This window comes from Aythya marila, assembly GCF_965140915.1.
Source record: "Aythya marila genome assembly, chromosome: Z".
Lineage (NCBI taxonomy): Eukaryota > Metazoa > Chordata > Aves > Anseriformes > Anatidae > Aythya > Aythya marila.
The window spans coordinates 30,504,364-30,529,699 of record NC_139080.1 but is presented as its reverse complement, the minus strand read 5'-3'; the positions used below and the strand labels follow the sequence as shown (position 1 = coordinate 30,529,699).

General features: G+C 36.1%; 1 protein-coding gene across 1 annotated transcript; it reads right to left on the bottom strand.

Moving 5' to 3' along the window:
* Positions 1-1,925: 1,925 nt before the first annotated feature.
* On the bottom strand, positions 1,926-20,325 carry LOC309890435 (uncharacterized protein). The gene is made up of 7 exons (XM_082784294.1): positions 20,296-20,325; positions 16,374-16,538; positions 14,290-14,424; positions 11,991-12,038; positions 9,693-9,790; positions 8,269-8,361; positions 1,926-5,430 (listed from the first exon to the last, which is right to left on the bottom strand). The coding sequence occupies exons 2-7, from the start codon at positions 16,483-16,485 to the stop codon at positions 5,251-5,253; spliced, it is 666 nt and encodes a 221-aa protein (XP_082640420.1). The 5' UTR covers positions 16,486-16,538; positions 20,296-20,325; the 3' UTR covers positions 1,926-5,250.
* Between the last annotated feature and the right edge of the window lie 5,011 nt (positions 20,326-25,336).

The following is a 25,336-nucleotide window of genomic DNA, read 5'->3' as shown; positions in this document are numbered from 1 at the left end:
TTGTGAGACTCCTGCATTCAGCTCTGGGGCCCCCAGCACAAGAAGGACATAGAAATACTAGAACAAGTCTGGAGGAGGTTTCACAAAGATGATAAAGGCATTGGAGAACCTCTGCTATGAAGACAGGCTGAGGGAGTTTGGGTTGTTCAGCCTGGAGAAGAGAAGACTCCAGGGAGACCTTAGAGTGGCCTTTTAATACCTAAAAGAGGCCTAAATGAAAGATGAGGAGTGTAGTGACAGGACAATGCATAATCATTTTGGAGTGAAAGAGGGTAGATTCAGTTCAGTTATAAGAAATTCTTCGCTCAGAAGGTGGTGAGGCACTGGCACAGGCTGCCCAGAGAAGCTGTGGATGCCCCATCCCTGGAGGTGTTCAAGGCCAGGCTGGATGGGGCTTTGGGCAACCTGGTCTGCTGGGAGGTGTCCCAGCCCATGGCAGGGGGTTTTGGAATTAGATGATCCCTTAAAAAAAAAACAAAAAAACAAAAAAACCAGTTCTGTGATTCTATGATTAATCTCTCTACTCATAAGTTTCCAAACTCACAAAAGAGTTTTGAGGCTTGATAGTGATGCTTAGTCATCAGCAAACATTGCCTAGCTATAGCTAAAAAAAAAAACCAACCAACCAACCAAACAAACAAAACATGTATTTTGATAAGCCACTTAGAGAGTTAACATGATATCTTCTAAGGAGCTAAAGCCTGTGAACAAAAGGCAATAGATTTAGTTTTTGTCGTGTATGAGCACATACCTACCATTTCACAAATACACCACAGGCCAATGTTCCAGTTATTTGATCTTATTTGCAGCTCCCTGTGGAACCGTAGAATAACCTGGGTCCAGAGTTCTGTATCAGAGTAAAATAAGATGTTTAAGCATACCTTTATGACTTCTTTGAACTGTGGTTTGCATTCTTTCAGGAAAGTATTGGTGCTATGATGAAAGGGCCTGGGGTCTGATCCAGAGATTTTAAGACATCGTCCCTTTCTCTTTTCTTCCTTATATCTAAAGGTGTATTGACAAAATCTAACAATGGGCATTGTATAATCACAAATCTTGCGCCAAATCCTACATATCCTTGAGATTTGTTTTCATTCCGGACAGATAAAACTTCCTTTGCTACAACTTGTGATTCCTGCTTATTGTCCTTTATTTGCACACCTCTGTGGAAATTTTGGTTCTATATTCCCTACAATCCCATTCAGCCAGGTAAAGACTTAACCTTCTCATCTCCATCCCTCTCCTCCTCAAATGCTCCCTTGCCTTAGGCATACAGTACTTTTCCCTTCTCTTTATTCCAGTTTGTACTGGGAAGCCCAAAACTGAACAGCGTACTCCAGATGTGGCCTTCCAAATGCAAAATAGGGAAATTTCCTTCCCCTGACCTGCTTGGCTGCCCTCTTCCATCATCCCAGACACAGATCTAAGCCCTATATCAGTAGGAAATAAATAACACTATTTGAAGAAATGAAGAATGTTTTTGGTTTTCAGCTGCCGAGATTTTTTTTTTTTTTTTTTTTTTTCTGCTTGCTGCTGTGATAAAATTTAACAAGTATACTTCTGCTCGCCTGAAGTCCACGAGATGGTGCTAGAGGATAATGAATTACAGTTTACGGCCCGTAGGCATGTTAGCTGCTGTATTTAGCACATGAAATTTGGCAGAAAACAATGAAGAAAGGAGCTAATAGAGAATCTGCTCATCTACGGCTGTTCCCAAACGAAGGAATATGAGGATTAGCGTTTAAAAGATAGGAATTTGGCCTGCCTATGATTTCTTTGGTACGACAAATTATGGACAAATAGAAACAAAACCAAATTGACATTTAAAAAAAATATCTCTATTAATACACACATTATAGTTCAAAATACATGCCACATGTATCTGAAAACAATATGGAAGATAGAATAGTGTTTTGTCATAATAAGTAGAGAACTCTGGTACATATACCAATATATATTGTAATTATTGTACCTATTGTAATATTGTACCTATTGTAATGGTAATGTCATGAGATCATCTTATCTAAGAAAAAGGATGACTTCAGACAGGGAATGACTGGAGGGGTATGAACTTCACATCAGAGAAGACTTGTGAGAGAATCTTTGTCTATCAGTTTATTTTATTACTAAATAGAAAGAGTAGAATTAATAGAAACATATTATTAAACAGATTTCATTTAATATAAAATGGGTAATGAATTACAAGTTTTAGCACTATTGTAGCTGCATTCAAGTTAGGTTGTTATATTTTGTTTAAACTCTACAAGCATTCATTAGACTAACAATTTCTAATTTTTATTTCTAGTTCTTTTGGTTACCCATAACAAAGTTGGTATGTAACAGCGTTAGATGGGCACACACTTCATGTCTAGCAAGGTTGGGTATCAGTCTCCTGCTAGAACATACAATAGTTGTTCCTAAACAGTCACTTTAATGCAGTGACTCTTTTACCAGTCTTCAGTGTTTTTTCACTGTAAATGACCATTCCTTCCTCCAAGGATGACAGAACTCTGCTCTTTGGAAAAAAACTAGCGAATAGATCCTGGGAAGATATAGTCACTTCTTTTGCATACATTGTTTGGCTAGATTTTCTCAGATTAAATAGCATGAAAATCACTTTCTTTAGAGTTAGTGATGCTCTTTTACAAGTTTTATTCTAACAAGTTGCAAATATGGTCATAATAGTAGAGGTCCATAAGACTACATATGAAGAACACTTGCATTAAATTGTTCCCCATCAAATAGAACACAGTATTTTATTTAGAGAACAGCTTTTGAAGAGCAGGAAATATATATATATACCTACATATATATATGTTAATATTGTAATATTTATCATATCTGCAAAGTAAAATTTAAGAATATCAGTACTGTTTTGAAAATAAACTACAAAATTATATTTCATATTCAACTGTTAGACACCTTGGATAAATGTTTTTCATACTATAAAGTGTTAAGCGGCTATATTTCAAAAAGACTCACTGGCTTTTGATTCCTATTTATTTTAAAATAAAACTAATACATGCTTTCCACTTCACAAAATAAAAGCATATCTGCCACTCATTCAGATTAGTGGGAATTTAAAAATGTCAGTTTACAGATTTTTGTATGTGCAAAAAAAGAGAAGTCCAGGAAAGAACAGTATCCATAACTATCAATCTGTTTTTCTATATGCTTTTATAAGTACAGAGCTGTCTGAATTTATTGTTTTCTGGAAAAAAAAATCATATGACCTTTTTATCATATATCTCAAATCTAAAACTTTACAAAGCTACCACTGTTACTTTGCACAAGGGCTTCAGAATATTAAAAAGTTCTTACTTTTAAGGTAGATGGTAAAGTACAACAATCTGCATATAACCATAATTTCAGTTAACTGCAAAATAGATTCAATGTTCACTGAGATTAGACTTGCTTTTTTGCTGAAATCAGCAATGATAATGTATTTGCTCAGCATGCTTTGTACATGTTTTATGATGAGTTGTAGTAGTTTTATCAGCGTAACATCTGGAGGTCATGTTCTGCAATTGAATAATCACAATCATCCATTTACTAATAGCCAACAGTTAGTGTCTCAGCTAGTGGAATTATTGTACCTGATAGACAGTTCAATTTATTCTTATAGTAATAAATAGTAAAATTTATTCTTAAAGTAATAGATCATTCTAAAATAGCTTAGTTTTAGTGTAATGTATGCTGCAGTCAATATCTGTGTGTTTTTTTTTTTGTCATTGTTTCCCACCTGCTGACTTCAGTGAACACTTAACAGATTCATAAATCATAAGTATTATCTAAGGAATATTCAAAAGCTCTCTTTTGTTCATTCAGCAAAAAAAAAATCAAAAATTTTGTTCAATTTGCTGGAAGCAGCAAAAGGATTTTCACTATTTCACTATGAGTATACAAGTCCAGCACTGAAGTTCTGCACTGCTATTAATTAAAAAAAAAAATAAAAAAATTGCCTTGCTTTAATGTTTGACTGACATTAGGATTCCTATTTCAGACATTTATCGCCTGTTATAGTTACACAGAACAATTCCTGCAATTGTAGGATTGTGTAGATTGTACACTGTTCCACTGCAACTTCTTGGCATAGGTGCATAGTGCCTATCATTCATACACATATATTCACAGTATGCATCTATCACAGATGCAGTGCATCAAAGAAAAATGCCACCAAATCAAAATCACAGTGTGACTACATGTACAGCAGTGGAATACCACATTTTTAACACCTAGTAATCCTGTGCATAATTATGGCTTTATTTCCTCTTGTACTTAGGTGTTCTGTGCCTTGCAGAGTACAGTGTATGAACTTTAAGTGTTAACATCTTTCCTTTCACATCGACAGAGCCCATTAGTGCTCCTCTGGTGTCCCTAATGTAAGCACCCAGAGGTTTATTATCATTATTTCATTTAGTCATTCTGAACAAAGAATTACTTTCCAGATGTTGTTATGCACTCTGCTTTGTGGCTGAAAACTTGACGGCATTTCCCCCTAGGACTCAATATGTCAGACAGAATAACTCTCTACCTCTGTCCACAGACATCTGTTTTGCCCAGTCAGTTTCATCAGTCCACCATGACTCTGATGCTCCGTGCTCTCAGACGCTGAATTTGCAGGATGGAGTGTGGGCTTACTGTGAGCTGCAGAGGCAGACACATCACCTGCCAAACCATAACCTCCTCCTTTGCTCTCCTTTAGATGAGAGATGCCTTCCCACAGTCAGTCAGTCAGTACATGTATGTATGCATTTAATGACTTCCAAGTGTTTTCTTTTCAAGTTCAGGTGAGCTCATAAAAGACGTATGCTTTTAAAAAGTAAAACTTTTACAATATAGAAAATTAGCTGCACTTTGTATTTCATGCCTGTGGGCTTTGTATTCCGTGTGGATGATTCCTTTTTCCCCTGTCTTTGAGATATGCCCTGTGTGTTTTTCCCCTTCAGAGAGAATTCAGCTCCCTAAAACTATAACTATGCAGGTAAGATATGAAGAGACTAGTTAGTATATTTTTCAGACTTTGCCATTCTCTCTTCCTATTGTAAGTACAGAAATATAGTACCCTCATGCAGAAGGATTATTCAAGAAATTATATCCCCTCCCCCCAAAAAAAGAAAAAAAAAAAAGAAAAGTGAAAAATAAGGCAAAATGGAAATTAGTTTGTCTCAACCTTTCTTCTTTCCTGTTAAATTATTGTAGGAGCTGTATGGACAGTTAGGCCACTGAAGGGTAGAAGAAATATTTTCTCTATAAGTATGACACTCTGAAGAAAAAATTTTTCTCTCCATTGGGGTCTTTGTGATCTGGCTTGCGTATATCAAGTGAGTCATCATTCACATGCAGAAAGTAATTTGTGTCTTCATAGCACTGGAATTTCACTGACTCTCCTTCACTATGCATGATGAAAAAGTGATTATCTTCACTCAGCTATGAAAATACACAGAGTAAAGAACATATGTTATTTTTTAAAGCCTTTAAGTTATGTTAGAAAAAATCATGTTAGAAAAATTCAAATGTTAGAAAATTTCAGGGATATTGCTAGCTTTGTATATTTTGACTGTATTTTCCATTTTTTATGATAGATTTTTGGGAAGACCTAATCATTTTGGGACAGATTCTATGGGGACTGTAAACAAAATAATACCTGCCTTCCTCAGAGGACTGGCTGCTTCCATAGCTGTATTCCTTTGTATTCCTTTGGTTTCCAAAAAGACTAGTACAGTTTTGCTCTGTAATGTACTTGCTACTGGGATAATTTAGGATTTTCATCTGGCTATTTTCTTATCTCAGACCTTCCAGGTCAGCTGTCGCTAGCAACAAAATACCAAGTCAGGGTTTCTGTTGCCTATTTTGGAGTGAAATCAGAATACTAGTTACTCTTTTTTAAAAAAAAGTCCTAATACATAAAATTTTCTGTGCATCTCAAGTCCACAGTACACCTTCATTTAAGATCCATCTTTGGGGACCCTCTGAAGCAAGGGAGGACCCTCTGCTCCGCAGTGAGCCACTGGGGCTGGGTAACCACTGCGTGGCGTACTGTGTGGGCATGTGCTGTGTGAGCAGTTTTCTGCCATTACCAGCACAGTGTTTTAATAAATGGTGGTTGTGAACTGCTACCCTTCTGATTCAGTTTCCTATCATTATAAGCTGTTACTATAAACCATTATTTGCTGTTACAAGCTGTTACAATTTTATTGTGTTAATAATAGCCTAATTAATAAAGGATCTTTTAGTAAATGTTGATTGTGAGCTGTGTCTCCCTAAGCTTCGGTTACAGAAATGTAAGCTGACAACACTGTATGCAACTCTTTCTGGTGCTGTAACAGCAGGCACCACAGATTCTCATGTTTCTGGTAATTCTACTGGCAGTCTTCCAAAAATAAGCAAAAATGCTAACCTTTGAGACTTATTGTTAAAAGCTAGCTGACAAAATATCACACTGCAACACCACATAGTTTTGTGATTGACCATGAGAAGTACTTCCCCATCTCAGTCAACCCCTCCCACACTTTTTTGTTCTGTGGACAATAGAGGCTTGATTAATCACACCAGAAATTATTTCTTGTTCACTGCATTCTTTCTAGAAGGTTTATAAGAATCTCACAATTCAGGCTTAACTATGGTTTGGCTTCTTTGTCTAATCAGATGTGAACCAAGTGCAGGCTGCTGATTTCTCCTCACTGAAATGAGTAACGTATTATTTTCTACTTAAAAGCTTCAGCAAGAAACTATGATGTTCACTAGTTGCCTTGTTAGGTTTGTAGCAAACAGGTTCTCAGAATTAATTTTTAATTTTAATTGTTTAGAAACTACAGTGATGACTAGGTCTTGACAGGCAACACTTACTTTTTTTTTTTTCTTTCTAACTATGACCCAAAACTGGGATCTATCAAGACTAATCCTTTTCCTATTAACAGCTCTATAGAAAAAAAAAAAAAAAAAAAAAAAAGGAAAGGCATGTTTCTTATAAAAAGCTTATGATAAAAGTTTTACAAAAATGAAAAGTGTCTCTGATACTTTTTATCATACAAAGAGAGGGGCTGGAAGTTGCCCTAAATTTTCTAAGCCTCATTGCTTTCTGATTCTAGGTATAGCCAAATAAATTTCTGAAAGGTACATCAGTAGGAACATAAACTGAAGGACCCAAATGGATTTTCCAGGTTCATAATGCTGGAGACTGGTTAATTAATTATACAATAAATAAACAAACAAACAAATAAATAAATAATAGATGTGTTGCTCCTACCTTTGAAAAAAAAATTCAGAATGTCTTCAAACAAGAAAATCAGTATAATTTGAAATTACCAGAATTCCTTTCTGACTTTGGAGAAATGTTAGAAATGATAGAAATATTAGGCTATGAATTTTAGGTTTTCAGTATTTCAGATCTGATATTATGAAGTTGTGAAAGCCATCTGATCCTAGATAGTTTTAAATGTACTTACTGAAATTGGAAATGCTGTATTTTTAATCAGTCTTGAATAGTATGTTGGCTGGAGCATAACCCTAACAAAAATGATTTTCTCAACATTTTCTCAGTTTTTTTATTTTCTGCGGGTTATGATATCTGTTTAATATGTACCATATAGCAATTAAAGTAATTTCCATCCTGTGCTCACTATGTTTTATCATTTCTGTCTAGAGAAGAACTAACAAAATCAAACTTTGGTCACCAAAATATGTGAAGAATCAACCTGGCTACCTGTATTCAACACACAATACATTTCTCCAGAATTATATTGGTTTACTGATACAGAATTCACTCTGAAAGTACTTCTGGGACTACTTACTTTTAAATTCTAATTTATATAAAATGTTTAGTACTCTATACTTTGTGGTTTTATTCATACAGTAAGTTTTTGACTGCTGGATTCACTATTCTTTAAAAACATCATTATTCTTGTAATTTGACTCTTCTAGGTTGTGTCTAAGGAGTTGAACCAGATAAAAACTACTTCAGATCTCCCTGCATTTTACAGAAGCACAATAATACTGGAAACATATCTCTGTCTTTCATGTGGTATTGTAAGCTTAGGTATTTTTCCTGTAGACTGCAGGATCTATTGGTGTACACAAGTCAAGTCAAAAGCAAGGAAAGATTTTTCTTATTTCTCCTTTTCTGAGGAACGTTCTAAAAATAAGAATGTAAACAACTCATCATGTAACAACAGCAGAACCGCATTTAGTTGCACTTTTTGTACAGCTATGTTTGTATATCCTCTCTCTCATAAATACGTTTCTATTTGGTTGATCATGACTGTATACCTGTTCGAAGTCAGGATCTTCGTGCTTGCATGTTTTCCTGTTGCGTCTTTTCACTGAAGGATAATCTGGCTCTGAACAACATCCTTTTAAGACCTGTATTTACAACCACGCAAATTGGTTATTTTGTCTTCACATTTTGCACTTTTAATCCACCAAAAGTAGTACTAATTCCAAAGAAAACTTCCGTTGTTTACAAAGCCCACTAATGATTAAATTGTGTTAGCTGAGACATCCAAATTGTTATGTTTTGCGGTCAGTGATCTCTCCAGATTTTTTATGTATTTTGGAGACAGTAAATGTGTTTCCCATCATTTTCAGAAAAGAACTGCTTTTAAAGATACCAAGAAAGATAACCTTGTATAATCCAGCATTTTCAAAATAGGTGATTGGGAAGTAAAATCTGTTAGGGCTCAATGCTCCATTCTTTCTCTGATTTGGTGGAACCCATTTCAAACAATTAATCTCTGAAAAAATTATCTCTGAACCATATAAAATCTTTAAAAAATAGTTGTTCTTTCAAGGGTAGTAATGAAAACTCCAGTGGGATAATGTACTATAAACATAATAAATATATCTTACAGCACACATTTCCCCAGATAATTTCAGGAAACTGACTTTTTGGAAAGTCCTGAAAAGGAAAATAAATTAAATGTGAGAAAAATTTAATCTGAGGAAGCATTTGGTAATGCAAGGCTAAGGTTAGATAAAGTCATTCTTAATCTCAGTATGACTTGTTGAAACAGAGCAGCTTGGACCTTTGGCCTACTTTAAAGGGTGAATTCCAACATAAAGTTCTTCCTCAGACAGATTTTAGTATATGTGTTTATATATATATAAATATATGAAGTTACATATTATATATATATATAAAATTCTTATCACCATATGGACAAACACTCTGGAACCACTTTGATACTCTGATGGCAGGGGTAATAACAGGAATTGACCAGTTAATGCCTCAGCACTCCAGTTTCCAACCAATTTAGAAAAAAAAGGGGGGTGGGGAGGGCACCATACGGAAATCTACCCTTGCCTGCTCTTTCCACTATAAACAAACCTTTGCAAGAATGTAGAAAATGAGAATGTTCTGACAACAGATGCAAATATTTAGAGCAGGTTAGTACATTCAGCTGTAATTTCTTTTCATCACAAATACCCTTTCATTATCTTGTAACTCAGATTGCGGAGGAGAAAATAATTCCCCTCTTAAACTCATTTCTTTCCACAGCAGTAGTCAGCTACATAATACAATGATTTTTGCAATAGCTTATTTTAAGTTTCTCCATGGACATCATAGAGGAAGGCAGTCAGAACTTGTGAAATGTGATATGTAATGAAAAATGCATTTGAAAAGGGCTGTTGGGAATTGTTCTCTAGTGGGAAAGAGCACTCACAAGTAACACATTAAAAAAAATGATTCTTACCTTCAGACAGAGCTGCTTTTTACCCTTGCACAACAGGACAAATTCGTTATGCTTTGATCTCTGTGTGAGGACCACCACATTTTTAGACCACGTTTTCGCTAGAGGAGAACATTGTAATAAAATTTGTATCACTTTGTAAAATGAAGCGCAGCTAAAGTATTTTGTAAATAGACAATATTCAGACTCTCTTTACATTGACAGGCATAGGAATAGAAGCAAATATACTCACTTGATACAGATCTCTTCTGCAAAGTGTTTAAAGTCTATGGCTTTTTGATGATTTTCTATACAAATCTAAATTTTTCTCTGTATATTTCTGATTATATATGGAATATCAGATATACATGAATACATACAATATGAGTAATGAAGGCATATATGTATTAGTGCTTAGACATATGTGTAACACACATGTTATTATAATATAGGAAATACAGGGTTTTTTCTATTTTATGTCCTGTGTGCTCTGTAGGTCAAAATCTTTCCACTGTCAATGGGTGCAATGGATTTAATCCCTTTGGATATAATGTTGTTTTTTCATCTAGAGGAAATAACAGTATATAACACAGTATAATGCTCAGCCTGATAAACTGAAAATAAACTTTTTGGTACTTCAAAGCCTCAGACCCATGTAAGCAAAAAATAATTAAAGTTACCTTTTGTCAATTAGCATGGTATACAAGAACATCACCTAGAAGAGCCATTGGCATTAATAACTATGCAGTGATGTTATATCTGACTGCCTTGCAGATTTATTTCAAACAGTATCAGCTGTGCTCTTGAAAGTATTTCAAGGGTACAGGTTAAAACAAACAAACAAAAAAGTAGCAGTTGATCTATATGCCCACCAATGCAACAACTGAAGATAAATTTAACAGAGATTAGGTAACTGTTAATTGAATGTTGCAGTTGAAGATACTTTTTTTTTTTTTTTTCTTGTTACCAAGGGTATCTTTCAGCCTTTGAAGTACCTTATGAATAAGCAGAATTTACTCATTCCATCTGACTGTTTTCATGTCCCTCAATCCTGTCCCTTATTTTAGTTACCCTAACTTACTCTACCTATAGTGCTTTTGTGGAAATTTTTCAAACAAATTTTGTCTGAGCCAGCTACAGCAAGAAAACAGCATAACAAACCTTGTTAAAATCCAGCATAGTGTGCTTTACTGTTTGCATATTTATTAATGCATCAGATAAATGTGGTAGAATGCAGGAGGTTTACAAGTCTTCATTTTACTTGTGTTACCAGTTCATATTGTCTCAGCTGCAATTGTCCAGCTTCAGCTGTAGCATGTAAGTAGCACATCAGTGGCAAGAGATATTTCATATTTAATCATAACAGTGTGCTGACTTAGGGGACTCAAACTTTCCAAATCACCTCTGAAAAAAGTGGCAAATGATCTGTCAGGCATGCGATTGCTGGTAAGGAAAGTAAGGAACTGTTCCATGATTCCATAAATGTTCTTTCCACTCTTTGATAGCCTTTGGATGAATTACCTAACCTCTTGGTTTCTAAATCCAGAGTTTCAGGGACCTTTTTCATGCAAAATGAAATGCAAATGAAATGCTTTGAAATTAATGAAATACCAGATGCCACTTCTTGTTTGGGGTGTCCCTGAAATGCAAAGTTTTGGGGTTCAGGCAAATATTGAATGATCAACATTTTATACTCTTCCCTATAAATCCCCTTTTGACTATTGTTCAAGTTGCAATCCTGGACCTTGCAGCAGCCCTTTCTGGTTGAAACTGGACTAGATTTGTCTTTTACTGGAATATCTTGAACCAACTTATCTTTGATTGTTCTCACTCATTTCTTACGCTTACAATTATGAAAGTTCCAAAAAAGCATATCCTCTTTCTTCACATCCTTTCTTTTTATTTTCTCTCTCCTGTTAAAACAGGTCTTTTCTAACTAAGAGCCAAATGCCAGCAATATAGCACATATGCTTTTCTTCCAAAAAATATTGGTTCCAGCTTGTATAAACTCTACTTCCTCATGTACATTTGTCCTTAGTCCAAGACCTTACTCATAACTTGCTAAGGCATGTTGTGCGGCTTTTAAGATCTCTTTCTGTGGAACACAGAAATTCACAGATCTTTCATTCTTAACAGCCTATCTAAATTGTCCATTTTCTAGCAACCTGACCTAAATGAATATTTGGCATTAGATATCACTTCTAATATGATGTATATGAAACATTACTAACTTCTTTTCCTACCTTCAAACATCCCTTCAAAAACAGACACTAACAAAGAGAATGATATATTTTGCTCCCACATGAGTCATGCAAGTCTTACCACTAACTGCTGGTTCATTGCTTGTGAATATGCTTAACCATGCGATATCTAAAACAGAAGACATTTAACAAAGATTTGGAATTAGACAGTTACATTCTTCAAATTAAAAAAACTTCATGAACAATTTATTGAATTGCTTTAAAGTATCATCTGGCAAAGAATGTGTAAAAGAATGTGTAATAGCAACTGGCACCAGACTTCATTTTTTTTGCAGGTCTCTGAATTCATGTGATCCTACTAAGACTATACAGTTAAACTTGTATGTATATATAACCTGAGGGCTGAATTCTTAGTCTAATAAATGTATTGTTTGATTAATTATCTTTTACAAAAGAGAATTCACCTGCCAAATAGAGATGAGTAAGGAAATGTAAGATATTAAATGCTATCAAAGAGAAGCCCCAAAATTGTTTGGTAACAGATGTGAGGACCCTGACACAAAATAAACCAGACTGGAAAGTAACAGGTAGCCACAGCATGGATGTTCTGGCTTTTCTCACATCAGCCTAAGTTAAGTAGTCAGCTGTGTTGAAAGCATTACTCACTTCAGCTCAAAGCCACAAACACGCAGATTAAAGTTGGCTCCTAATAGGATGCCGTCTTAACTGAATCATCATGAAATCATGAATGTATGTTTGTGTGTTTATGACATATCATTTCCTCTTTTTTTTTTTTTTTTTTTTTTTTTTTTTTTTTAATTGCTTCTGCTAAGCAAAACCAATAGAGATTTTGCTTCTGATCACACATCAGAAGCGCTAATTGTCTGGGTTACTTTAAAACTCAATGAAGTTATTATACATGTAAGAGTCACTTCAAAAGGTATCACTTAAATATCTTAGTTATCAGTGTAGCTGTCATTATTCACAATTTAATAAAATAATTTTTTTTTTAAATCTAGTTTACAAATATATCAACCAAGCCTTTCTATGTCTGAAGCATACATATTAAACTTCTAATTCCTGTAAAAGATGAGTTTCTGTAAGAAAGTTTCAGTAACTTAATAGTTATCCTACAAATTTCTTTTTCCAGTATTTTGTTTTTCTCCCTTCTATCATGTCTTTGGAAAATATATAGCTCTAGGATAACTGCAATTGTTATTTGCCTCTTATTCACCAAAAGAATACCCTCTAATGACTACTTCTGTTATACTAGTTGTGACTAGTATAATTGGGGAGTCACTAACTTCTCTAATACTTCTCTCATTGGGGAGTCAATTAGAGAAGCCCCGCGTTAAATAAGAGAAGAGTTACATGAAAAAATAGAACAATTCTACAAACTCCTAAATTGTATCTATTTTTCTTCATTTTTCCTAGTGTCTGATAGTTATCTTCACAAGGTGCTGCACCTAGGTTAGGGCAAGACCAGACATAAGTCTAGACTGGGAGAAGAACTCACTGAGAGCAGCTCCTCAGAGAAGGACTTGGGGGTTCTGGTGGACCAAAAGCTTAATATGAGCCAGCAGCACGTGCTTGCAGCCCAGAAGGCCGACTGCATCCTGGGCTGCATCAGCAGAGGGTTGGCCAGCAGGCAGAGGGAGGGGATTGTGCCCCTCTGCTCTGCCCTTGTGAGGCCTCACCTGGAGTGCTGCATTCAGGTCTGAGGCCCCCAGCACAAAAAGGATGTGGGGTTGTTATAGTAGGGCCATGAAGGGGCTGGAGCACCTCTCCTAATGAAGAGAGGCTGAGAGATCTGGGGATGTTCAGGTTGGAGAAGAGAACTCTCCAGGGAGACCTCATTGCAGCCTCCCAGTACCTGAAGGGGGCTTAAGAAAAGATGGAGAGTGACTTTTTACATGATCATATAGTAATAGGACAAGGGGAAATGTTTTTAAACTAAAAGAGGGTAGATATTAGGAATAAATTATTTATTCAGAGGGTAGTGAGGGACTGGAGCAGGTTGCCCAGAGAAGCTGTGTTCAAGACCAAGCTGGATGAAACCCTGGGCAACCTGATCTAGTGGGTGGCATCCCTGCCATGGCAATGGGCTTGGAACTAGGTGATCTTGAAGGTCCCTTCTTATCCAAACTGTTGTATGATTCTTTCCCTCCATTAACAGGCAAATATCTAGACTTCCCATTAACTCTAATTGGAGTGAACAAATAATCATATTTTTGTTTAAGTATAGTATGTACCTACCGTAAAGCAGAATACAAGTCTTCTTATATTACTATCAATATTCAGAAATACGCAATAAAATGTTATCTCTACTGACTGATGTACAGAAAACATAATGGTGCATTCAACATGTTCTATGGTATTATACATACATTTGGTGAGGCTTGGTATAAAAAGCACACTACCTTCATGGGACTGTGAATCTTTGGTTGATATTTCATGATGACCATCTTCATCTAAATCAAAATGCACTGTTTTTGAATCTTCAGTCAGTAAATAGCACTTCACTGTTTCTCGCAGACTAAACACTGGCAATTTTACTGGCAACAGAAAAATGGGAAAATTCCATAATAAAAATAAATAATGTGTATTTTTATACCAATCTTTGCTTGTTTATTACTGTATGTTCTACGGAAAGTAGATTTACCTTAGAACAGTATAAGCAACATATAATAGAAATTATACAGTGGGCTTAAGCTGCTGTTTTGGAAGCTTGGTGGTGGTGTCAAGAAGGAAAGCAAAGATTTATTCACTTGGAAGGTTACCTCAGTGAGAAGATGAGCTTTATTCTGAGCCTTCTGCAGAGTTAGCATGTGCAAAAACTTGATCTCGTAAAAGTGGCTTCCAGCTCAAGAGGTGCATGTAAGCCTGAAGGATGGGGTACAAATAGGGGTTGTGGACAACCTGCAGATAGCTGTGTTGGAAGAAACTAATGGGGAAAGGAGGAATTTGGACAAAATAAAAATAAATAAAAAAAAGAAGGGACTTGAATTTGCAATTGGTTGGTGGAGAGAGGCAGAAACAGAGCAATGCTCTGTACAAAAGCCTGCACATGGAGAGAGCAGCAAAGAGAACATGGCTGAGCCGTAAGTTTTTGAAATAGGAGAAAGTTCTGCAGCATGCTGTTTCTAGATTAATTTCCTTCCTTTCATAGATAAGTACCTGCCTGTCTCCCAATTTTCCACTTTGAAAATTGGATCTGCATACAAACAAGAGTTTTAGGGTCCATCTGTTTACCTAAAATAGCAGCCTTTGGGGCGATACCTGGCATCTCTTGCTGGAAAACAACAACAAACCAACCCTTCCCCCCCCCCCAAAAAAAAAAAAAAAAAAAAAAAAAAAGAAATTAAATCAAACAAACAAAAAAACTAAACTAAACTAAAATAAATAAATAAATAAAATATATTTGTAGGTAAAAGGTGTAAAAGGTGTCAGTAGGGAACTTCAGCCAACCGAATGTCCAACACCTCCAGAGGATCACTATAAAGCATAATTTGGATTATGCTAGACTGAGCATTGTTTTCCTGGAATATGTTTTCTACTTACAAATTCATTACAGAATTCAAGACATTTCTGGAACAACACAGACCTCTAGGGTAAACAACTGCTGTAAGACAAATAGTCCTTTCTTGGCCAGAAAACTTAGGCAAATCAACAGGATACTCAAATGCACTAGCAATGAGATAATACTCTGGAAATTTTTGGCCTCACTGAAAGTTTTTATTACTCCTTTTATATTTATATAGACCTTCTGAAAAATCTGTTTCAGCAGATATTTTGAAAAATAGAGCTGTTTTGGGGAAGCTTACTTTCTGCCCTGACTAGGCTGAGCAGAAACTCTGCAAGTTCAGTGAAAAAAAAAGATAAAGGAAACATCCTTGACACACCCTGACCCAAGTCCCTCATTCCAGCACTGGCAGGTCTGACACATCCTGTGTTGGACCTGTGGCATGCACATGATTGGCCCATTCATGGGCAAAGGCCTTCTCTGCACAGGTCTGGCAACCTGGGCTAGCAGACCTCCAGAAAAAGGATAGCTTTTTATAAGAAGCAAAAGGACAGCTACTATCATAAGTAATAGAGCAAAACTTTAAAAACAAAACCAAAAACATTATGATATATCACAACACTTATATTGTAAGAATTATGGTATATTATAAGAACTAGTACAGTACAGAAAATAAAATGGTTGTTAGGCCTGCTATGACATTCACTGTCTTCCAGGAATGCATACATGTTCATTAGAAATTACCAGTCTACATTTGGTCGTATGAAAATTTTAATGTTGTTCCTTTGGGAAGCGTTTTTTTGCAGGTTGTTTTAAGCCAGATTTTTATTTATTTATTTTAATTCCTTCTGGTATTTTTACTCTTGAGCTTATTACCTATTAGCTGTTCCAGATACTTGATTTAGTTGAACTCTGCCTTGGGTTGGCACCATTACCTTCCCAAGATTACAACCACACTTTTCAACCACAGGAAGGAGTTACCTGATGTTCCAGAAGCTGGTGCTCTATTGCACTGCGGAGGTTTCCTTCTAGCCAGTTGCCTTGCAGAGACAGGCACTTCGTAAGGCTTTTGGCGGCCTGAGCGGAGCCTCATTGTTGAAGTCCTTGAGAAACCCCAATAAGCTGAGTTGCCTCACCTTCCCAGCCCTAAAGTAGAAAATAGAATTAGTCACAAAACTTCATAATTTGGTTGAGAAAGAAGTTTACAAAATGTATCGTTTCAATATGGGACATTGAACAGAAGTAAGGTAAACTCAATAAATGTGTGATTGTGTGCATGACTCAAGCCTGTGTCTTGAAAGGCAAAAATGGTGTATTTCCAATGATGGCAATTCATGTGATCTACCTAATCTTAGGCTAAGATTCATGCATAAAGTTTTGTTAAAGGAGCACATTGTAAAAGACTTCCTCTTAAATAAAATGTAAGGAGTTGGACTCGACAATCCTTATGGGTCCCTTCCAACTCAGGATATTCTATGGTTCTGTGATTCTATAACTAGTTTAGGTGATTACTTTTTTTTTGTTATTATTTATTTATTTACACTTTTCAGTCATAGGAATCTAGCCATACTTTGCTAGCTGTATTGAAAAATCATATTCCTTTTCTCCCTCAGAAGTCCTTCAGTCAACAATCATTTTTGGAGCATTCATAAATGATAGAATATGATGCTAACTTCAACATAGTATAACCCAGCTTTCAGTAAAGACATGCAGATGCAACCATACTGTAATCTTAAAACGAGATTCAGGAATGAGGATTGGAGTTTGCAGATTTCAGGTGTGTATTAGAAATATTTATTCATTAATGACACGGGTGACTAGAAAAAATCAATCCCCAACCAGTTATATTTTCAGACTACAAATGTCTCATTTAAAATTTGATCATTTGACTTCAGTGTGTTCTTCATTTTTCAAATGATGCTGTGTTTGTGACTATATTTACGAAATTCAGAGAACCATAGAATCATTACTTTTAGAAAAGACCTCCAAGATCATCAGGCCCAGACATCGCCTTACCACCAATGTCACCCACTGAACTATGTCCCTAAGCACCATGTCCAACCTTTCCTTACACACCCCCAGGGGTGGGAACTCCACCACTTCCCTGGGCAACCTATTCCAATGCCTGACCACTATTTATGAGAAGAATTAATGCTCTTTAGTTTATGAAGACTAGATGAGGAACAGGATTTAAGAATTACCTAGGCTAGATATCCTAAAGAAAGGTTGCTGTCTAAGAATGGGAGCTACATTGACTGATGAACCACCTGGCCATCTAATAAGATATACCGAGGACACAGATTAAGTCACTGCATGTCAGAAATGTTGAGGACCAAACTTTGGTTTGAAAAAAGGGAAACTGGGTTTCTTTCATCTAAGTACTCTCCTAAAGTCAACTGTTTTTAACAAAGTGTAGATCAAAGAAGACTCCTATCTTAATTTTTTTTCCAGTACAATGGGTGAAAGAACTAAGTGAAGACAATTATAATATTGGCCCTATTCAGCTTTGCACGGAGTAACTGAATATCAGCTAGGTCAGAGAGATCATGGCTCTTGTATACACATAATTTATGAATGAATTTGGGAAGGGTGGTTCTGTCTTCTAGCTTGATTCAGTTCTCTAAAGCAGAATTTCACATTAAATATTTATCTGAAATGATAGAAATTAAGGATTTTTTTCACTGGCAATTCTCCTGTTACTAATTATGAAGGCTAAGGCTCTTCTTTTGCTTTTTGACTCAGATAAAACTGAACATTGAATTAGGCTATTGGAAAGTGCAACATCTTTATTAAAAAGAATTAACTTTTTCTAACCTACTAAAGTTGTTTCATTTTTCAAATGCCTGAGAACTTGTAGTTAGAAGGTAGAAAGTAGAGGGTTGGGTCTTCATCTTGCTGACACTGCTTTGTCATTGAAGCAGGCTAACCAAAAGAGAAAAGACTGATTTTCTCCGAAGACCTAACCGGGACCTGATCTCTGCAAACTTTTACCCTGATCAGGCTCTACAGAATATGTGGGCAATAATACTAGCTTTTGGATCTTGTTAGTGTGCTAGGTGTTCAGCATTAACAAAGTATTGAGACTTAGACCAGGGGATGCTCAAAAACAGGCATTTAATCCCTTTTTAAACATTTCTAATGAAAATATAAGTACAACTCTAATTTGGCTGCAGTTGACCAGAAGTTCAGAAGATCCAAATTCCTGATTTTTGTATCCAGTGAAGCAGTCAGGGAATTGTCTTCTCCTGGTTCTGCTCTTTGTATACCACAGTTACTAATGCTAACTTATGTTCAGTTAGTCCTAAATTTATTTACAAAAAATATGAAGTGAAATTTATTTTTATAGAGAACCAATATGCTATCATGCCACCAAGATTCAGAGTCCTGCATCTGTGTATTTTATACCCACCATCTCTATAAGAAAAGAAAGATATTACAAGCTAGGACCCTGAGGAGGGCAGGGCTGTTCCAAGGAATTTTCAAAAGCATTTCTAATAAGTGCACAAATTCTTACAGCACTATCTTAGAAAAGTTTTGAACTTAGAAATATTTTTTCTAAGTTCTGAAGGACTGTACTTAAGTTCAGTTATTTTGGGCTATTCTAACCAGTAGACACATCTAAAATGGAGAAAATGTAAATGCTTATGTTAGACCTTCACATTTGTTATCTCTCTAGAAAAAATGCAGCTCCCTACAATAAATTAAGAACACACACTCCCAAGCTTCCTTAGTTTGAATTTCCTCACGTGATGCCTAAGATTGTGTACAATATAAACCCTCCCATTCTGATACCTTTCCTCTCCCACAATGTTCTTAAATACATGTCATCTGCTCCTGCTTTTTACACTTTTACTTACAGGTGTTACTGTTGTGTGTTTATCCCTATGTCTATTTCTTTGTTTCAATGTCTTTTCATGCCTATTTCTTCAGCTCATTTCTTTTCTTCTTCTGTAAGGTGTATGCAGCTCTAAGAATGCTAGAAAGAACAACATAGTGTTCTTGGCTGCAGACCCGGTTAACCACTGTTTGTTTTGGACATTTCAGTTTCTTTCATTTTGTTTCATATCTATGCTAAGTGAAAGGGAAGTGGAAAAGTTGAGCTCTGGCTCTTTACACTGCTAAAATCAGATATACTTGAGTACACTGCTGGTTTGTTGTAACAAGATCACCCTGAAAGCATACAAGGTCTGAGAATTTTTCCAGTTCCATAGACCGTATCAATTTATTTACATGAAAGCAGCAGAGAAAAACTGTTTCATATATATATATGCATATGCATTATATATATATATATGCATATATATATAATCTGTATAACTTTTCTTGTTCCCTTAGTGTTCTCTTTTGTTCTTAGCCATTATTCACTCTTCCAGCTGTCCCAGACACATCCCAGTATATATGAACAGGACTTTAAAAATGTGGAGATCATTCACACAGCAGTATGATCCACATATTATCCCATTCTGTATTGGTACATTCACAGCAAGCTATCCCTAAAAGATCAGATCCGTCTTTATTGAGTGTACTGGGTTGCAGCTGACAGTCCTGCTTCCAAACAATATATGTAACTCCTCAAAAAGTTCAACAGTAGATTAACAAATTCACAGTAGATTAAAAGGAACTTCTGCCATCCCATATAGCTAATAAATAACAGGGTCATCATTTCTTTCAAATCAGCCAACCTTAAAATATCTACAGACTAAGCTAGATATGAATATATGAAATAAGATGTAAACTAGACTAAAGGAAGAGCCCTCAGAAGAAAAACTTAAAGTCAACTGAAAAGAATAAAAAAAATAATTCCATTTGCTAGACTCTAAAAAAGCAGTGTGATAAATAAAACCTTAATTTGAAACATTGGAACCCATTTAAAAATCTGCTGCAGTCTTCCACTCTTGCTTACCTTATTGTGCCTGCTAGTGTCTCTACTTCCACCCAGCTGAATGCTAGAAGCAGCTCTGCTACAGCCAATTTATTGCCTGAACACATGGCAGGAAGCCAAACCTTGTGATAAAAGAGAAGTCTGATGTAGACCCAATCTTTTATATCTTTACATCCACTCAATTAAATCAATATTTTTTTCTGTCTTTCAATTCTAGGACTCTGGAAAATAGCAAAAACAAATTTTTAAACTTTTATTTCTTTAAGGTGCTGTAGAAGCTGTCTTTGCTGGAACTTCGTGCAATTTTTTAGCCAGTATTTCTGCATAGTGCTTGAATAGTGTCCATAAACACTATTCAGATGTTCTATGTCACTTGTGTTGTTACTATCTACTGTTCCTTCAAGGGCTGACTGAAGGGCAGATGGTGGGTTTCTGGCAATATCGACATATTAAAAGTAGGAGTGAAGCCTCAGTTTCAGGGAGTTTAAAACAAGTTAGCTGTTTAAATATTTTCCCAGCTATTCAAAGGGTTTTGTAGTTCATTGTGCCAACTGCAATAATTGGACTGCTTCCAACATAGGAGTGTACTTGTTTAAAGCGGATATGCTGTGTTTATTTGCCCATAAAACCCAGATACTTTTTTGTCATAAAAGAATTATCTCTATCAATTATCACATCAGTTACGTGCAGTAAATTTATCTTTCTACATTCCTATCCCTTCACTCACCTATCAGTCCCCTCTATCCATACACATAGATTTGTCTTAATGCAATCTTTGTGTTTATAAAGGAGTGAATCAGACATTTATATGTGTCACTGAAGTAATGAAACTCCTCTAAAAGCAATTGCTACTTCCTTTTTGGCAGTTTTATTAAAATCAAGATTGAGCAAATCTGAATGAAGTTACTCTTTCCATCTAGAATTTGTATACTGTGTCAAGAAAATTCTCAATTTAACCTGTATTTGGTGTAGCAAATACCTTTCTTAGTTCATTAAGCCCCCACCAGACTCTGTAACTATACCAGGTCAGTAGAAAGACTTTGCTAGAAGATATACTTAACAACAAAGCAATGTGAAACTTCAAAATCTCAGGTCTTTGTCTATCACTCAGGCAGACATGCAGACACAGAAATGCAGGAGTGATTCTAAATGTCATGGCATAAGACCATCATTTCAGTGCAGGGTAAATACAATGAAAAATGTAGCAAATGCATTTTTAAAAAACATTTTATTTATTTATTTATTTTTTTTTTCCAGAGGCTACACTGGGGCCAGATCTGATGAAGCTTGCAGCAGCTATGTTTGTTGTTATAGAGGAGATGGATCCAGGTTGCAAGATGCAGACTGTATGTCATGAGAGCCATTCTGGCAGGCTGTGTCTGACTCTAGGCCCCAAGTTATGGGACCAAGTGAAGTGTTTGTGCTCTCTACAGCCACAGCACATAACATTTTTTGATTTTATACAAATGAACATACAACCATTATCGTGCACTACACCAACACTACTGTAGAGTAACTGAATAATAATATATGAGATCAGCAGCCACAAAAAGAAACTATTTTAAATTACTTGTAATTGATACAAGGTAGATTAAGTCATATGGATACTAAGGATGTATCAACATTGTAGCTGATCTTAGTATCTGCAATTCATTTAAATTTTTTTTTCTTTTTTTTTCTTGTTTAGTCTGTAATTGGGAATGCCATTGATCATTTCTGGATCTGAAAGACTCTGAAGAGATCTGCTAAGTCCACATCAGTAGAGGTGTTCAATAAGAAATTGAGGTTTTAGTTTAGTCTACCCCAGACCTTTTGCAACAGTATTTCTCCTGTGCTGTTCTTATGCTCCTGTTAATAATCTCAGAGACTTGCAACTGAAAATCCCAATACTGATGTTGTTACAGCAGGTCCCACAGAAAGCAATTGCCTTTCATGTTGGAAACACCCTTTCTTCTCCTTCCTTTACCTGCCATTTGGCTGCAGCTTCTGCTTTGCACTACATGGCCCAAAAATCACATTTGCAGGAAGCTCAGCAATGAATCTGCCCTGCAACACCTTTCCCACTCAACACATGCTCCCATCAGCAATGACTATTATATCATAACTACCGTATCACACGCAGAAACACCAATGGCAAATTTGTGCAGATCCTGATGAAAACTATTGAGTTACTGTGGGGGAAGTACTATGAGGAGAAACACCTGCTCCAGTGGGAAGGGTGCCTAGGGCAGGATACTCATCTGGGTAGCTGCTGGGGAGCATTTTTCTATTCTCTCTCTGGCTCTCTCTCCCTTCCTCCATCTCTCCCTCTTTCTCCTCCTTGTGCCTATGTCCCTCCCCCTTCCTATCTGTCATTCTATCTCTCCCTCTTCTTTCTAGTTCTCTTATTTTCCCACAGCAGCAGCTTCATCATTACAGTCAATGTGGTTCATCAACTGTGGACCCCACTAATAAACCTTCATTCACATGTACTAAGAACACTTTTTGTATCCCTACAGTTGCAATACTATGTCCAGTCCATCACTGGACATATCTTCAAATTCAAATGAATACTTCAAAACAAATTATATTAGAAAAAAATAACCTTTAGTAAACTGTTCATATTGAGGAAAAACTTCAACAAGATTACTATAGAATCAGTATGAGTATTAATATAATTATTAGTCCCCCCACCCATTTTTTTAAAGCCTTTTAACAAAAGTTCTTATAAAAGCCTGCTAAAACACTATAATTTATGTTATTAGACCAGGTAATGTTAACTTTTTTATGGTTGCCTAAGACAGCAGTGAAAACAATGACTTTTCAACAATGAAAAAAAAAAACAAACTAGTTTTAGCTACATTAATGAGATAGAGGAAGACATGGGATGATAGCATGATTTATTTATTTTTTTAAGGTAAAAGGGCAATCATCTACAGAAAGTCAATATTTGCTGTAATAAAAAGTAGGAAAAAATTTCTTGCTACAACATGCTTGAATAATATTGAGCATAAAGTAAATATCAGCAACTACATTTTAACAGCCAATAAATTTGCAAAGAATTTGCAGGTGAAATAACTCAAAGTCTCTCAAACAGCAACAAAATTGACACATAGCCAGTGGACTGTACTAGAAAAAAGATCAGATATAAAAACTTATTTTTAAACATGACTACAGTGTATTGACAGATTTACACTGGGGAAAAGTTTGATGACAAATAGTGCCATTCTAAATAAAGCCTATCCTAAACATTTTCAGTGAAAATGATTGAAAATTTTCAAATAAATGTGAAAGATAGCAATTTCAGATTTTGGAGACAAGAGGTTAAAAATACTAGCTCTAGTTCTGAATATAGAATTTCTAATATAAAACTTAGTGATTTATCAGAGAATACAGGTTATATTTTCATTATACTAGGATGTATTAATATTTGTATCAAAAGTCCATGTTTTCTTCACATTGAAGTCTTTTCTCCCCCAAAGTCATGAAGACACCAATTTCAATACATTTAGCAGCTTGCTGAAACAAACTGACAGCAATATAGAAGTACATTTATTTCTTGGAAACTGTAGGTTTTTTTTTTTTTTTTTTTTTTTTTTAATATTTTAAGTACATCTTAGCATTAGCATGTAACAGTCAATTTTATCTTACTTCATATCCTGTTCACATGGTGTGCTAAAGACATATATAGGACTTAACTGAGGCTGCTGTGTCCTATCTATTGCTCCCAGTACTTCCAAACTGTCATTAAGTAATTCTCCACGGAGTTTTACTCCATGGTGAAATTTTCTACTAAAAACTTTAGGCACTTATTTAAACTTCCGTGTGTTTCTCGATAGAACAAAAGACTACTGACTTAGTAATGCCTATGCTGACAACTGCTACAGAGAAACCTCTGTTCTTAAAAACACACAAAAGTGAGAAACAGCAGGGTATAAATGGAAGCTATTTTTGCTCCAATGCCATTTTTATATTTTAAATATTTCTCAAAGTCTAGAGTTCTTGTACTGGATATACAAGAACATTTCTCGGCTCTGGTGAGGTCCTCGGCTCTGGTGAGGCCACACCTCGAGTACTGTGTTCAGTTTTGGGCCCGTCGCTACAAGAAGGACATCGAGGTGCTTGAGCGGGTGCAGAGAAGGGCGACAAAGCTGGTGAGGGGCCTGGAGAACAAGTCCTACGAGGAGCGGCTGAGGGAGCTGGGCTTGTTCAGCCTGGAGAAGAGGAGGCTCAGGGGCAACCTTATCGCTCTCTATAGGTACCTCAAGGGAGGCTGTAGCGAGGTGGGGGTTGGTCTGTTCTCCCATGTGCCTGGTGACAGGACGAGGGGGAATGGGCTTAAGTTGTGCCAAGGGAGTTTTAGGTTAGATGTTAGGAAGAACTTCTTTACCGAAAGGGTTGTTAGACATTGGAACAGGCTGCCCAGGGAAGTGGTTGAGTCACCATCCCTGGAAGTCTTCAAAAGACGTTTAGATGTAGAGCTTAGGGATATGGTTTAGTGGGGACTGTTAGCGTTAGGTAGAGGTTGGACTCAGTGATCTTGAGGTCTCTTCCAACCTAGAAATTCTGTGATTCTGTAATTGCAATTGCTTCTTACTCATTATAGGTTACATCATTTTTGGTGCTTTCATGAATTATAGAAGGATGACATTGCTTGAGTCAGAGATCATGAGAACTACAGTCAATTCCTAGGGACACACAGGTACGCAGATGCAGTTGAGCAAAAGTGGTTCATTGTACAGTAATACTCTGCAATACAGAGCAGTGAAAGAAGCCACATGCTTTCATTGCATACAGAAAACGTGGAGGCTGTCAGGATATCTCCTTGGACCACAACAGGTTCTCTTTCATAGAGGCAAAATTGAGTAACATTAATTTTGGCTTTAGCCATTCTGTTCCTAAGAATACTGAGAGCGACAAAATATTAAGGAACTTTCCAAAATTTTGCATGTTCATATTAAAAGTTACACAAAGATACATGCTGTATCTTTAAAAAAGGTCAGTTCTTGTTTACATAGTTCTCTCAATTTCAAGGAGGATTTTCAATAAGCAGCAATGAAGACTTCTCAGTACAGAAAGGATC

Excerpts from the sequence above, each read along its gene's own strand:
- LOC309890435 (XM_082784294.1), bottom strand. The coding sequence starts at position 16,485 with ATGAGGCTCCGCTCAGGCCGCCAAAAGCCTTACGAAGTGCCTGTCTCT. Across the intron at positions 8,362-9,692 it reads AAAAGCAGCTCTGTCTGAAG|GTCTTAAAAGGATGTTGTTC; the intron begins GTAAGAATCATT and ends TTGTAAATACAG. Across the intron at positions 5,431-8,268 it reads AAGATCCTGACTTCGAACAG|CTGAGTGAAGATAATCACTT; the intron begins GTATACAGTCAT and ends GTATTTTCATAG.